The sequence below is a fragment of the Vitis riparia genome, chromosome 13 (assembly GCF_004353265.1).
Source record: "Vitis riparia cultivar Riparia Gloire de Montpellier isolate 1030 chromosome 13, EGFV_Vit.rip_1.0, whole genome shotgun sequence".
NCBI classification, from domain to species: Eukaryota; Viridiplantae; Streptophyta; class Magnoliopsida; order Vitales; family Vitaceae; genus Vitis; species Vitis riparia.
Window position 1 is genome coordinate 25,730,368 of NC_048443.1, and position 14,168 is coordinate 25,744,535.

At 37.0% G+C, this 14,168-nt stretch overlaps 2 protein-coding genes across 3 annotated transcripts; one reads left to right on the top strand and one right to left on the bottom strand.

Annotated features, from left to right (window-relative positions):
* The first annotated feature begins 1,771 nt into the window (after positions 1-1,771).
* Positions 1,772-8,498, top strand: LOC117927889 (methylsterol monooxygenase 2-2). 2 transcript variants are annotated; one of them, XM_034847613.1, is made up of 8 exons: positions 1,772-1,877; positions 3,611-3,748; positions 4,599-4,744; positions 4,887-5,006; positions 5,089-5,301; positions 5,422-5,502; positions 7,438-7,483; positions 7,998-8,085. In XM_034847613.1, exons 1-7 carry the CDS (start codon positions 1,848-1,850, stop codon positions 7,442-7,444), a joined length of 735 nt encoding a protein of 244 aa, XP_034703504.1. In that variant the 5' UTR covers positions 1,772-1,847; the 3' UTR covers positions 7,445-7,483; positions 7,998-8,085. The 2 variants fall into 2 exon arrangements, with proteins under 2 accessions (XP_034703504.1, XP_034703503.1); XM_034847612.1 differs by lacking the exon at positions 7,438-7,483 and having other exon boundaries at positions 7,998-8,498.
* A 1,153-nt stretch (positions 8,499-9,651) lies between these two features.
* LOC117927888 (protein phosphatase 2C 37-like) lies at positions 9,652-12,128 on the bottom strand. Its single transcript, XM_034847611.1, has 4 exons — positions 11,512-12,128; positions 11,103-11,411; positions 10,420-10,525; positions 9,652-10,256 (listed from the first exon to the last, which is right to left on the bottom strand). The coding sequence occupies exons 1-4, from the start codon at positions 11,965-11,967 to the stop codon at positions 9,916-9,918; spliced, it is 1,212 nt and encodes a 403-aa protein (XP_034703502.1). The 5' UTR covers positions 11,968-12,128; the 3' UTR covers positions 9,652-9,915.
* Between the last annotated feature and the right edge of the window lie 2,040 nt (positions 12,129-14,168).

Genomic DNA, 14,168 nt, shown 5'->3' on the forward strand with positions numbered 1-14,168 from the left:
AATATTTGAAAATATGAATCAAATAAGACATTTTTTTATTTAGAAACCAGGCATATGCCCACATATTTTCAATGATTAGACTGAACATATGTCCAGATTTATTTAATAATAATGAAATGATTATTTAATCCTCTAATTTTTGTAGCACGTGCATTGCCATAATCAGTGACATATAAAGTAAGGGAAAAGAGAAGCTCAGAGTTAAAAACTAAAAGAGTAGCTACAAATTAAAGAAGAGTGGTCAGCAGACTCAGATGTGCACTGGCTCAGATGGTGTGGGGTGGTGTGTGAATTAGAGTCACAGATGGTGAGCACATTCCATTATTTTTCAAAGGTTGTAGGCCTCCAAGGCTAACCGTATTGGTATTTGGTACCAAAAGGTAGTACTATGCCCCTTTGTCATTGAGCCATTTTAGTTTGTGAGAGTGAGGCCCATCATCCTACATGCTCAAATACACACCAAAATCTGCAATTATAAGGTTCCCATTTCTCAGAAAAAGGAAGAAGGAACGGGAGACATAGTCCCCAGGCAGTGGAGATGGGGAAGACTTGGAATTTCTCATTTGTAAACTTTCTCATACAGTCATTAACAAGATTTTTTTGGTTTTTTTTTTTTTAATGAGGGAATGTTGGAAGGGTGAGTTTTGGGGCAAAATAGTCATTTTGAAAAAAATATATATAGGTTATGTTTGGTTTCCGGAAAATACTAAGGAAAGAAAAAAAATGTAAAGGAAAATGATTTTTTCATGTTTGATTGTCTTATGAAAAATATAAAAGAAAATCAAATATAATTAAAACTAATTAAAAACTTATGTATTTTAAAATTATTTAATCTTTGTATTAATGAGTTAAAATAAATAAAATAAGTTTGAAGTAAAAAATAAAAATAACTTATCAATTTTTAATCCATTTTTTATTTTCCTTCACTTTTTCTTTCCTTTTATTTTTCTTTTGTATTTTCTTTCCCTTACATTTTCCTTCAAATTTTATGAGAACCAAACATAGCCATAAGGTTTAGTCCCTTGATAAAACTTTATTTTTGAATTAAAGTCATAATTGACAATTGATGTTTCATTTTTAATTAAAGTCTTAATTGTCAATTGAGGTTTCAGTTATTCTTTTTTCTTATTTTAAAATTTATATAAATTGGTAAATATAATAATAAATGAATATTTTATTTATTAATAATTTTAAAATAATAAAATTATATGATATTTAAATAAGATATAAAATTATATAATTTATTAATTTAAGTTATATCACATGTAGTGCAGGGAGACACCTTTTTTTTCACTCTATAAATATTCGGTGGGTATATTTTGTGATTTTGATAAAATAACTTAAAAATATATTATTATTTCAATAAATATAAATTTATCAAAAATATAAATAAATTAATATTTTAAAAATATAACAAATTTAACTAAAGTTTCAATTATTAATTGCGGTTTAAAAATAAATTCTTAGTTGACAATTGATAATTCATTTTAAATCTGAAGTCACAGTGATTGTGGATTTAGTTTATATATATATATATATTTATACGTGGATGTAAGGTTTATAACTTACATATACTTTTTTTATAAAAGGGCTATTTTGCCGCTCAACCCCGGAAGGGTGGTGTTATCATTATGTTTGTAAACTTTGATTTTCATGAAAATGGAAAAAAAGCAAAGGTATGGGTCCCAACTCCCAACCACATGAGAACGTGTGTTGGGCTTTGGAACAGCTCCACACATGGACAGTCTGTCAGAAACTATGACTACCCCCTTTGTGATGGGGTTGTCGTGTTCCATAACTCTTTCACTTGTTTGGTGTGGCTTTGGGAGCAACTCTCACTGGTTCCCATGGCGTCCATCCTCGAATCTGCCTGGCAGGTACTATTTTCAAGAGCCTGCCACAAAATTTTTTCCCCGTCATGCATTTTTGGGTTTGAATATCTGTGGATTATATGGATGGATTTGTGCATAACCCATATGTTAATTTGTTCATCACTGCTTGTTTCAGGCTGGGTTTTGAAGGCGTTGTTTGTATTCTGTGTATTTTTTTTTATGGAAATGTCCAGTCCTTGATTTCCCTTTTCACATTTTTGGCAGTTTCATTTGAAGCTCAGGAATGGGCGTTTGTTAGTTCTGGTTTTGGGTTTTTGACTATGCGAAAAGCCATTGATGGGTCTGATTGTGATTTGTGAATAAAGTGGCTTGTCACTTTCCCTTTCTTTTTAATCATAGAATGTTCATTCATCTTCCATTGATATCAAATGTAGCTTAGATGCATCAGTTTTCAACCGGGTTTCATTTAGGAATTGGAGCAGGAAATTGGAATTTGAATGAAAATCACTAAATTTTAACCTGTTAATGACTTTTTTTGGCATTAATAGGAGAAATGAAAATTGTTTGGATTTGAAATAATGTGGGGACAGTCAGGGAGGACTTGATGGATGCTGCCCTTGTTTAATTTTATTTTATTTTATTTTTTTGTTGCCAAAATCAAAAACAGAAACTCAAACTCGTGGAACTATGTGATTTTTTAAGTTTTGCTGCAAAGTAAAACTCAAGAATCATGTGCTGGAAAAATCAAGCAAATTGGAGAAAAGAAAGCAAAACCAATAATGCAGTCACAATGAATGAAATTTTAGGGTAGTTCACCTACAATAAGGTTCAGTGGCTTTCTATTGAGAGATAATTCAGTGTTCAAGAATAGATTATAAGATACATGCACTATAAAACTTTACCTTCTCATAACCTGAGGAAACCCATTGCTGTACCACAACCATGTTGTTGTAACACAATCATTTTGTTGCCAAACCTCTGCCCAACATGGTGATAGAACCCGATAAATTTGGAGCCTTAAGATTTTTTCATGAGTTTGTACACCAGTATAGTAATAGGGAGCTAGGAGTCTCTAGACTTAGAACCATATTTTGCGACACATATTAGTAACTTTTTTGCAGCATCATGGTTACTTTTTCTTGTTCTTTTTCTCCTCCATTGCCTCCTACCTTCATTCTTTTCTCCATTCCATTCATAAAAATAATTACATATACATTTTTTCAAGGACAATATTTGGCTTTACAACAGTGTGTGCAAGAACCTCCTATTTGTTGGTTGGATGTTTTCTTCTAAATTTCTAATCAAATATATTTTACTTCTTAATTCTAATAGCATAATGAGAAAAATTATTTAAGATTTTTCTGAAGGAAAATATATGCCACCATAAACTATGTAATTGGTCTCTACCATTTAATGAGGGTGGTGTTTCTCTGCACTGGTGTCTTTATCTGAAAGGTTATAGTTTTCTTCAATTTCATTAATGTGATGGAGTTATTTCTTGGACTGGCTGTACTTGTCTGAATCCTTTCGGGCTTTTAATCTTGGAAGTATATTTTGTACCTTATAAGATGATAAAACGGTCTTGTGTTCTGTTTAAATGAAAATTGATTTGTCAGTCACATTGGACTGATATGGTTAGAAGAGATGATTAGCAAAATATAATGTTCAGCTACATTGTGTATGTTCTTTTATTTAAATCCTCCTGCAACACTTTAATCTTCCCCATCGTGAAGTAAGTTTTATCTAATCAACATTCTTCTATTGTGTTTGTGATGCAGTATCTGATCACTCACTTCAGTGATTTTCAGTTGGCTTGTCTGGGAAGTTTCTTTCTTCATGAAAGTGTCTTTTTCTTGTCGGGTCTTCCATTCATATATCTTGAGAGGTTAGGTTACCTGAGCAAGTACAAAATCCAGGTTTCTCCCTGACCTAGCTTTAATTCTTGCATATGCATTAGATGCTTACATTCTGTGATAGGAAAATTCTTCAAATTTGGATTATTTATCACCCTCAAGTCTTATGCTGCTACGCTTTGCAATCTATAATATGCCATTTGATCTAGATGTTGGAAAAGAAGTACTATGTAATGTCATATTTATTAGTTGCTTCCATGTGTGATTCTTGCTATTACAATCATTGATTTTTTTTCATTGTTATTTTTTAATTGAAGTGAAGAATCTGTGGCACCAACATTTTTGTTCACCTCAAGTCAATCATGTTGGCACAGAAATGGAGTCATCTCATTTCTATGCTCCCATTTGGACATGGTTTGATATGAAAATATCAAAGTAATGGTGTTCTATTAAATGCTCCTTTTTTGACACAAAAAGCTCTCATCTATCTGTGTTTCCAAACTTAGCTTCAAGGATAGCACACTGCTTGTAACGTTCTTCTGTCTCTTTTGTTCTTGTTTATTTCGCTGTTTGTTTATCTTAGATGTTCCCATTTAGATGTATCAGGTCATGCTTCAGGCCAATATTGGGCTCACCTGGATTAATCAATTCATTAATATTTTATTTGAGGAGGAAAAGGAAATTTAAGCAATTACTTGGTATCTTATTAGGTGGCAAATAACTTTTCTAGAGCATAATTTTTTTAGTTGCCTACTACCATTGAATTGATGCAAAAGCCTCCATGCATGGCTATCTTCTGTTTCCATTGATTATAACTTATCAACTTTGTCTTAATTTTGTCTTAACCACTTAATATCTCATTGTTAAGAGGCTGAATCTTTTTATTCTGACACAATTGTTTGCTTTTATGCAGACGAAGAATACCTCTCCTGCTGCTCAGAATAAATGTATCACTCGTCTATTGCTCTATCATTTTGGTGTAAACTTACCAGTTATGATTTTTTCTTATCCTGTCTTCAGATACATGGGCATGCAAAGTAGTCTGCCATTGCCATCCTGGTATATTCCTCTTATTTAGGCACAAAATTTTTTAACATTCATTATTATTTTCATTATGCTATATGCTTGAGCTGTATCAATTCCTTAGGAATTGACAGTGAGATTCATCTTTTTGAGTATTAAAGAGTGCTAAATTTTTCAGGAAAGTGATCCTGACGCAAATACTCTTCTACTTCATCCTAGAGGACTTTGTTTTCTATTGGGGGCACAGGATTTTACATACAAAATGGTTATACAAGCATGTGCACAGTATCCATCATGAGTAAGTGAAAATGGTTCACATAAGTTATTGGTTTGTTATTCATTCTTCAGTGCTCTTATAGGTGTAACTGGATGATGTATAGGTATGCCACACCATTTGGATTGACTTCTGAATATGCTCATCCTGCTGAGATACTGTTCCTTGGCTTTGCAACTATTCTAGGCCCTGCTATCACTGGACCTCATTTGTTTACCCTGTGGCTATGGATGGTAGTGAGAGTGCTGGAGACTGTTGAGGCTCATTGTGGATACCATTTTCCATTTAGTCTTTCAAATTTTATCCCTTTGTATGGAGGGTGAGTTATATTTTCTTCTTCCTTGCTGCTTGGGTTGGCAATCTACTTGATCACCATGGTGTGGATTTTCATCTATAAATGGAAGAATTTGCAGTGCTGATCATCTATAAAATTTTGCAGTGCTAATTTTCATGATTATCATCACCGCGTGCTGTACACCAAGTCTGGAAACTACTCATCAACTTTTGTTTATATGGACTGGTAATTTTTTGAAACATCTAGCATGTGTTTTTCTGGAAGAATTTGCTTGCCTGCTGGTGCCTATTGTATAAATCATGTGTGCTTTGGTATGCCCTTTGCTTAGGCACTATTAATCTACATCCGCCTTTTGCCTATAAAAGAAAAAGTTTTTCCGGAAGAAATTGTACTGTGTGAAATTACTTGAAGAAGATGAGCTTTGGTAGAGCTGTGACATGTTTTTCATATTCATCTTTGTTGCATTTGTGAAACTGTTTTGCTTGTATTAACCATGCTAACTTTTCTGGTTGAAAATGGTATACGTCATTTGTTTCAGTCATCTCAGATGTTCTTCACACACACACACATCTATATATATATATATATATATATAGCTAGATTGAATAGATGGATATTTTAATTCAGAGATAAAATGCAGTTGAACATTCAACCTCATTTTGTTTAGTAATGATATTTGTTGGACGGTAATTTCTGTTTAGGATTTATGTTTTTTGATTGCCACAATAGTCCACATGCATAGTTTGAAATTGCTTCCTAGGGATCAATGAAAATGCATCAAGGCTCAGATTTAGGGTCTACACTCTTCAGAGGCCTACTCTACAGAGGTAGAGGCACTCAGAGTCAGAGGGAATGTTACCTAGAACATGGATCACTTTGTTATGCTGGTTGGGATGTGTATGTGCCCTCTGGTTGCTACTTACCCTAGAACATGGTACAATGAGAACATGGAATAACGGGCATGGGCTTCTTTAGATCATTTGTTTAGAGCATAATAAGCTAGTTTTGAATTTATGATTGACGATTTTTCTACTGGATACAGGAGGATTAATGAAATATCATGTAGGATGCAAAACTTCTGCTTTATTGACTTTTAATTCATTCTTGCAAATTAGGGAAGTAAATGAAAACAATACAATGTTTCAAAAAAAACCAACTGCATCATTCTGGTTTCTTGTGGGATTGGGAACATGCCTCTATCTTTTGTAGGATTCCTGACTATGCCCCACACAGATTTTGATAGATAAAAGGTTTTGCTTCTCTGCCTGCCTTTATGTGAGAGGTGTTCTTCATACTGTCTGGAAGTCATGGACCAGAGACTGGAGCAAGAAAATTGATTTCTTCACATTCAAGATCATTGGAGAACTGGAGTTTTCTAGTTGGCCCACTGAGAATTTGTTTATTTATTTTTGGAAGGAAAGAAAGTCTTATTGATAACAAACTTATAGCAATACACTGTTGAAGGTTCACTCTTTTTGTACCCTTATTGACAATACTCTCCACTTGATTTGGAACCCTTTGATCCACATAATTGAATTAGGATGATAAACCCATGTAAGTTATAGCATCAGCTACCCTATTAGCTTCTCCTTTCTTACAAATGATGAAGAGAATTTTGCAGTGTTTAAAAATTTTCATGAATATCCTTCATAATCACTTCCTGGGTTATTTGTTCTTGTAGACAACATCAATTATACTTTTTGAACTGCCCCACAGGGGAGAAGCTGTTGAGAAGTGTCCAAAGTTCCTACTTAGTATAGATTCCTTTTTGTAAAGAATATTGTATAGAATATTTTCTAAGTTGATATGTTATTATGATATTAGATTTCCTTATAGAATAAGGAAAGTTATTAGGAATATCTCAATAAATATTCATGACTGGAATGATTGTCTCTTATCCGTAGATTTAGGCATGGTTGGCCGAACCATGTTAAAACTTCGTCCACTTTTGTGTGAATTGGTTTATTTTTGTGTTCTAGAAATAATATTTTTTGCATTAAGGCTTCCACTGGCACAACAAAGGTGAATTTCGATCAATCTTAAATTTTTTGAGTAATTATAAACCTGCATTGCTTGCAAACTTTGCATGTCAGTTTCATAGGATGTCATGAAAAATATCAGTGAGTGGAATGAAATATCCGTTAGTGTAATTTTTTGCAGGTACTGAGAAAATCTTGAGAGTGGCATTCAGAAAATCATGACTATGGTACACACATTTAATGGTTTAGAGATAATCCATTAACTACAATTAAACATTCAATATTTTGTCTGCCTAGGTCAGTTTAAATAATTTTGTAACTTGGTAAAAAAATGTTGTTTTTTCCTTTATGCCAACTTTTGAGTTGTATGAGATATTATTAGGTGAAGAAATTATGACCATGTGGCTCTGGATTTGAATTCTGCTCATACCCTGTTTGTTGCTAGAGATTATTTATTAACAAAATATTACAATTTGGATGGAAATTTTCTGTCAATTTTTGAATTTTGGTTCGAATCAGCCACAGTATGCTTTACAAACATTCATCATTTCATCTGCTCTGTGATTTCTGTTTCTGATTTCCTCTGCCATCTAACCCTATATGTTTTTTATGGGATCATGAAGCATTATCTATATTATTTGTAGAATCAGGACATGCTTCTTTTGCAATGATACCTGGTTCTTATTGTAAATCCTCTCTGATACATTGATGGTTCTTACTCCCATTTGTGCACTTTATCAGGATATTTGGTACAGACAAGGGTTACAGAAAATTGCAGGCACTGAAGAGATATGAAGCTGAAGCCAGCAACAAACAAACGTCAGGAGAGAAGTAAGCTTATTAGTCTTGATGCCAGAGAATGTTTTCTATCTGACTGGTGCCATAGAAGAAAAAGTTCCCTTTTGCTTTATTCCTCTTCAGTATTTTTTTCCTTCTGGTTTATTTGGTGGTAGGCAGGTTACAATTTCCAGTGATCCATAGCATAGAATCCTTTAGGAGGATTCTTGTGGACCTCTAGACCATAGGTCCTGTCATTATCCTCCTGTGCTACCCGACTTTGTGTTCATGTGCTTTCTTTTAGAAAGAAACACATGTATTCAATATGCTAAATCTCATGTGGTTGATTTGTTTTTCCCTTAAGATTGGAATTGTTCACTCAGTTGCCTCTGTTAGACACGAAGCTTCCATGTAATGGATCCAATTTTTGCAGATGGTCTAAATGATGCCCTACCATCTGCTTCACTTTTGCCTTTTTCTCTATAGGAATGAAAAGAATAAAATGAGTGGTTCAAAAATGGGCGATGTTGGTAATCAAAACACATAAGATTACTTGTTTATTTTATCTGTCAATTTTAATACGGTGAATCGACCAATTGGGTATTGAGCTAGACTGCCCATCCCAATTTGAATTATGGAAAGGGTTAACCAGAGCAAGAGTGAGGGCCATCTTAGAAGGGTGGAGAAAAGAGCTATCAACCAACTGTTACAGTGAATAGTCGAAAAAGGCTTCCTCGCAAGGACCAAATCAATGAGTCTAGTAGGGTATTGCGATGAAACCTTGTTTTAATTTTAGGGGATTCCTTTGTAATTGGTCAATATTCATAATGCCGAGAAGAGGGCGAAGCCATTTTTGCAAGTTGTAGCAAAAATTTGCAATACAGAATCCTGGCTCACCCAAACAAAAGGCCAGTGAGCGACCAGCGATAGGTCACAATCAATGTGTATTCCCCACCGGCCATGGTCTCGCTTGGTGCCAGTTAGGGTAAAAGTAAACGGAGTTTTGATTGGATAAGTGGTAGTTATAAATACACAGGACAATGTCATCACTATCCAAACAAAACCTAATCAAGTCCAGCAGAGAGAGATGGTGATGGCATGAACCAGGGACCAACAGGTCTGGGTGCTTAACCCCTTTACATCCTGTCACGGAATATGAATCATTGGAGGTGGGGATGGGGATCCCAGTATCTCCCTCTCCCTCTCCCACTCCCACTCCCTCCACTGAGAGGGCGGGATGACGCTTATCCATACGCCACAAGGGTCCCAACAACAATCACCATCTGTAATTTCGCACTAGTTCAATGTATTTTGCACATTCTCCAAAATTTTGTATGGGGAAACAAGACAATGGCTGGATATCCTCCTAATCGAATTCTGTGGGTGCCCTCTTTTGAACATCATTACACAATTTTCAACCCTAATTCGATTAAACGTTTAGCTATTTTAGTTTTATTCTGGGCGAATTAAAGAAAAAGAGCTCCACGTAAGAAATGAACTTGCTCTTAGGACTCGTTCAATTTCCAATTATATCACCCACCCACCTTCTGTCTGGAGTATAAATTTTCTAAGAAAATGGAAAGGGAAAATAAATGTAATGGCTGATGACACTGGGAAAGAAAGATCAATAAGGGTATTTAATCATGGATTCCAAGGGTGATAAAAACATATCTCCCTTCGCTTTCTTGTACATGGTGGTCATCAAATTCACAGTCTAAGATTTAAACTTGTATAATTCATTCTTCTCTGCACATTTTGTGCAGTCCACTAAACATCTGAATGATAATCTCTCTTGTTTTCCCTCTCTTTTGATTGTAGAAAAAAAGACAAAAGACCATTACCAGTAGTATTTAATAAGAACAGAATTTCTGGGATTTTTTTTTTATTTGTTTCTCAGGTCAACTACAACCACGCTGACGTTATCCGCACTATCCCGAGCCAAGGCCAACTTCGTCAGCAGCATAGACGCATCTAAGCAAGCTTTGTCGGAGCTCTCGCCGCCTGCACCTATCCCAGCTCCAGTTTCCGGTGACACCGGCGGAGACGGCGGAGACGGCGGCGCCTGCGCATTCAGACACATACGTGCCACTCCGCATGCTGTATCGTTGGACACTACGTCCCATAGTCCGTCGCTTGCCAGGATCAAACACTCGTCCTCTGGGCTTCGGTCCCATGTCGTCACCTCCGGTTCCGAAATTACGTACGGTTTCAAGTAATTGTCACCTGCGTAAGAATGAATATGAGTTGGGCTTTCAAATACTGCAATTCCCAAACTAGTCATTAATTTACCGAAATTAGATGTATTTGGTTTGGTTTGTTTGAAGAAGAAAGTAAAAAATAATTTAGTGAGAGTATATGCTAAGGGGCAGGCTAAATGGACGCTTACCTATAGCTCTGGACATGGCTAGGACTCCGAGAACCCGTGGAACATCCCAATATATTACACGACCGCCGGCGGCCTGGATCCGTAGCAGTTCATCGGGTCGATCAGGCTGTACCCAAAAACAAAAGAAAGTGTCTAAATGTCAAGACATCAATCTATATGCATCCAACGGTTGGGCATAAGCTCCTACAAAGCGTGTGTACTCTACTGATGCACACAGCAACAGTGAAAATGCGATTTGCATAGCAAACGCAACATGAGTGTCCACGTGTTCCACAACCAAAAGTTCCAAAAAGTTCCAAACCCACTACTAAACCAAGAGATTGGAGCGTGACGGGCACGCGCAACCTCGTTTCACAGTAGAACGTGCAACCTAGGGCGCACGTTAGAGATGGGAGGTTTGGTAAAAACGCGTGATCCGGCGTGTTGAGATCTTCGCTCTAATGAGACGAGTAAGGAGGTTCAAGAATAAATTCCAAATTTGTGATCATAAAATTATGTCCCGTTTGGTTGGTGAGAAAATGGGAGAAAAAAATGACGAATTTTATATTTCAAGAACGAAGCCTATGCATACAACTACTATTTTGTTTTCATCTTCTCTTTCTTCCCGTCCTCCAATTCTCAGAAAACGAGACAAAAAATAAAAATCGAATACCAGTGAGATGTTCGTGTCTCAGAAGGCTAACCTTGTGGTCGGATGACAGAGGAATGGCGACGCCGTTACGGCAAAGAACGGCGCGGGAATCACCACAATTAGAAACGACAACCTTATCCGGCGTTACAATCGCAACAACGGCCGTAGATCCAACTGCGTCGCACTGCGGCGTCCGAAGCTCGCACCTGCAATTCGAGCTCGACTGACCATTACACCATTCTACCACCTCCTTGTCCATGCGCGAGAAGCTTCGCTCCATCACCTGTTCCCATGATTGCCCACATCTCTCGATTTCCTCTTTTGCAATCTCATGCATCCGATCTTTGCACTTCATCGCCACCTACGAAGATCAAAACAAAACGAAATTAGGATAAAGTCTTTCAGCGAATCGTAAGATGAAGAATAGGTACGAAGCGTTAAGCTGTAGATCGATAATTTACATGAGAGCAGCCGTGGCCGTCGTAAACGCCGTAGTAGTGTAATCCAGTACAATTTTGGGCGTCTTGGCCCCAGAACGATGGGTGTATCGATACAGCGTCCTCCATGTCTCTCCTCCTGCCACGTACAGACGTCATACCAAATTTAGGGCATTCCTGGACCAACTGATCCTGCTCCACCTGGACAGAAACACCTCCTTTCAGTTCTACAGATTCGTCTTCCTGCACTTTGCAATTCTCTAAGGCGTTTTCGCACTCACGCGCCGCCTCCGAAGCTGTCTTATCATCAACCTCTAGCTTCTGGCGTTTACGGCTCTTCTCCGGTGTCGGGACGGAAACACCGGCAACAAATTTCAGATGGCGTACGTCCACTCTACGACGCCTCGCCGGTCGGGAACTGGGCTCAATCGCCGCCTGTGTTTTACTCTCGCCAACAACTCCGCAGCAAATCCCAGCCATGAAAATCGTTTGATGAATCAAAAACCAAAACTCTCGCACTTCGGCTTCAAGCTCCAACGCAAGCCCCAGTTAACAATATTGATAAATGTTTTGGTAATGAAAAACGAAAGAACAGATACCAGAGATCGTCCGGTACGCTCTCTCAAGCACCCGTTGAAATGGAGTCCCGAAAGCTTTTTCTACTGAGGGAAGACGCTTCCATTTTCACCTGGGGGCCACCAGCAAGTTACGGGCAGCTGCCCGTCACCGTCACGGGCATCATCCGACATGAACAGTTGGTGTGACGTACAACTCTCAATACAATAATCGCATCGCAACCGTCCATCTTCCCACCTATATTCTCTCTCCTATTCAAAGTCCACCACGTGTAAAGGCTGCCTTCGGCTTCTCTACGTGGCTCAATCCCTTTGCAACACGATCGGTGTCTTTTCTGACACGCATGTGGTCCTGGGACGACCTGTCCTCTTATTCGCCTTTTGTAGTCTCACCCCTATATTTTGATCTTTTAATACTCATATAATACTGTTATAGAGGATATCAACACGTGGCAGGATCTTAGACTACGAGATTCGCGTTTGATTTGGAACGCCACACGAGCTTAGGCGAGTGGGAACACGCAACCGACATAATTCGGCACCTTTCCCGCTGGGTCGACATCGCGTGTGAGGACGCACTCTGGGATGACTAAAAGCCATCTTCTCTATTTTCTGGATTCCAGTTGTCCTGTGAAAACGTCTACGAAACGAGGCAGATATGGACACGTGTGAGACCAGATGTCAACGTGGATTGACGCTTGCGGAATATCTTAAGTTTGTAAAGTGTAGAGGCGACACGTGTATAAAACCGACGTGGAGCTGAGACTGCATCCTCGGAGTTGGCGCTGAACACGTTTCGAGCACTGGTTTCCTTGGAATTAAATTTGCCGCCCGGTGGCGTGGGTTTTTTGGAGACGTTTTGGGAGAAAGTTTCCTAATTAACGAAAAGAAGGGTGGTTTGAAATGGAAATGAGAGAAAGTTATAACTTGAAATAGTATGTGGAGGCATGTGAAATATGATAATGGTTTCAGTTACGGAAACGTGGAGACAGAGATGGAAGGGGGCGGAACCTGCAGCAACCGCTAAGATGTAGGCACGTGGAAGGAATGGGCTGGCAAGCAATGAGGTGACGCAACAGAAAGCAGCGGCACGTGATTGAGAAAGCGGAGTATGACGTAACCCCTCTGACGGTGATTTCTTCAGTCTGACACAAATCTCATTCTCACTCTTAGGTTTCAAGTTGAAGGGTGAAGGTGATAATATCTACCTCTGTCTTTATCATTTGTTGAGATATCTGACCTAATTTTCCGCCGCATCGTCCTTTAACGTAGCCAAAGCCACAAACTTTAAGACATGTAGACGAGCACCATTCCTTTTACTTCTCGGTGTACACTTTTGTCTCCGTCTATAATTTTTTCGTGCTATAGATTCTAAAAGAAAATGATTTACTTGTTGATATTTTTTATGCCTTTGAAAAATGTGAAAACTGGGGTCGTCGCAAGTATTAGGGTACTGTTTTTGAAACTGTACTGAAAAACAGCTTTTTATGTTTAAAAAATATATATATTTTGTTGAATTAATAAAAAAAAATAGAACAAGTAAAACAATAAAAAGTTATTTTTTTAATTAGTAACGTATTTTCTTTCATTAACTTTACATTATAAATATATAAATAATTTTTCATATATACAATTCATTTAAATTAAAAATAAATATTCTATTTTAAAATTTTTACATCAATTATAATTTCCTAAAACAAATGATGACTTTATAATCATGTTTAAATATATTAATTTTAATAATTTAAGGAATAAGAAAGGGCTTATGGGTGGAGGTTGGGGTGTGGTGGTTGAGTGAATCTCACCTGTGTGGAAACACAAAAAGCAATTAGGAAAATACAAAAAGAAAAAAGAGAAAACATAAAAAATAATTTATTTTATGAACCGTGAAAAAAACAATAAAAACATCTTTATTGTTATCAAAAAATGGTTTTTAAGAATACGAAAAACATACCCCTTCCTCAAACAAGTTTTTTGTTTTCAAGAACAGAAAATGGTTTTTGAAATTAGGAACCAAACAGGTCCTTAAAATGCTTTTATGTTTTTAGCGAAAGCAAGTATTTTTAAGAAAATTATTGATCAAATATATTTTTATAAAATTTTATA

What these genes read in the sequence shown, in the direction of transcription:
- LOC117927889 (XM_034847612.1), top strand. Translation starts at nt 1,848, where the DNA reads ATGGCGTCCATCCTCGAATCTGCCTGGCAG. An exon ending in GTGCACAGTATCCATCATGA is followed by an intron (nt 5,007 to 5,088) that starts GTAAGTGAAAAT and finishes GATGATGTATAG; the next exon opens with GTATGCCACACCATTTGGAT. An exon ending in TTTATCCCTTTGTATGGAGG is followed by an intron (nt 5,302 to 5,421) that starts GTGAGTTATATT and finishes AAAATTTTGCAG; the next exon opens with TGCTAATTTTCATGATTATC.
- LOC117927888 (XM_034847611.1), bottom strand. Translation starts at nt 11,967, where the DNA reads ATGGCTGGGATTTGCTGCGGAGTTGTTGGCGAGAGTAAAACACAGGCG. An exon ending in CTCTGTCATCCGACCACAAG is followed by an intron (nt 10,526 to 11,102) that starts GTTAGCCTTCTG and finishes TTTTGGGTACAG; the next exon opens with CCTGATCGACCCGATGAACT. An exon ending in AGCCATGTCCAGAGCTATAG is followed by an intron (nt 10,257 to 10,419) that starts GTAAGCGTCCAT and finishes ATTCTTACGCAG; the next exon opens with GTGACAATTACTTGAAACCG.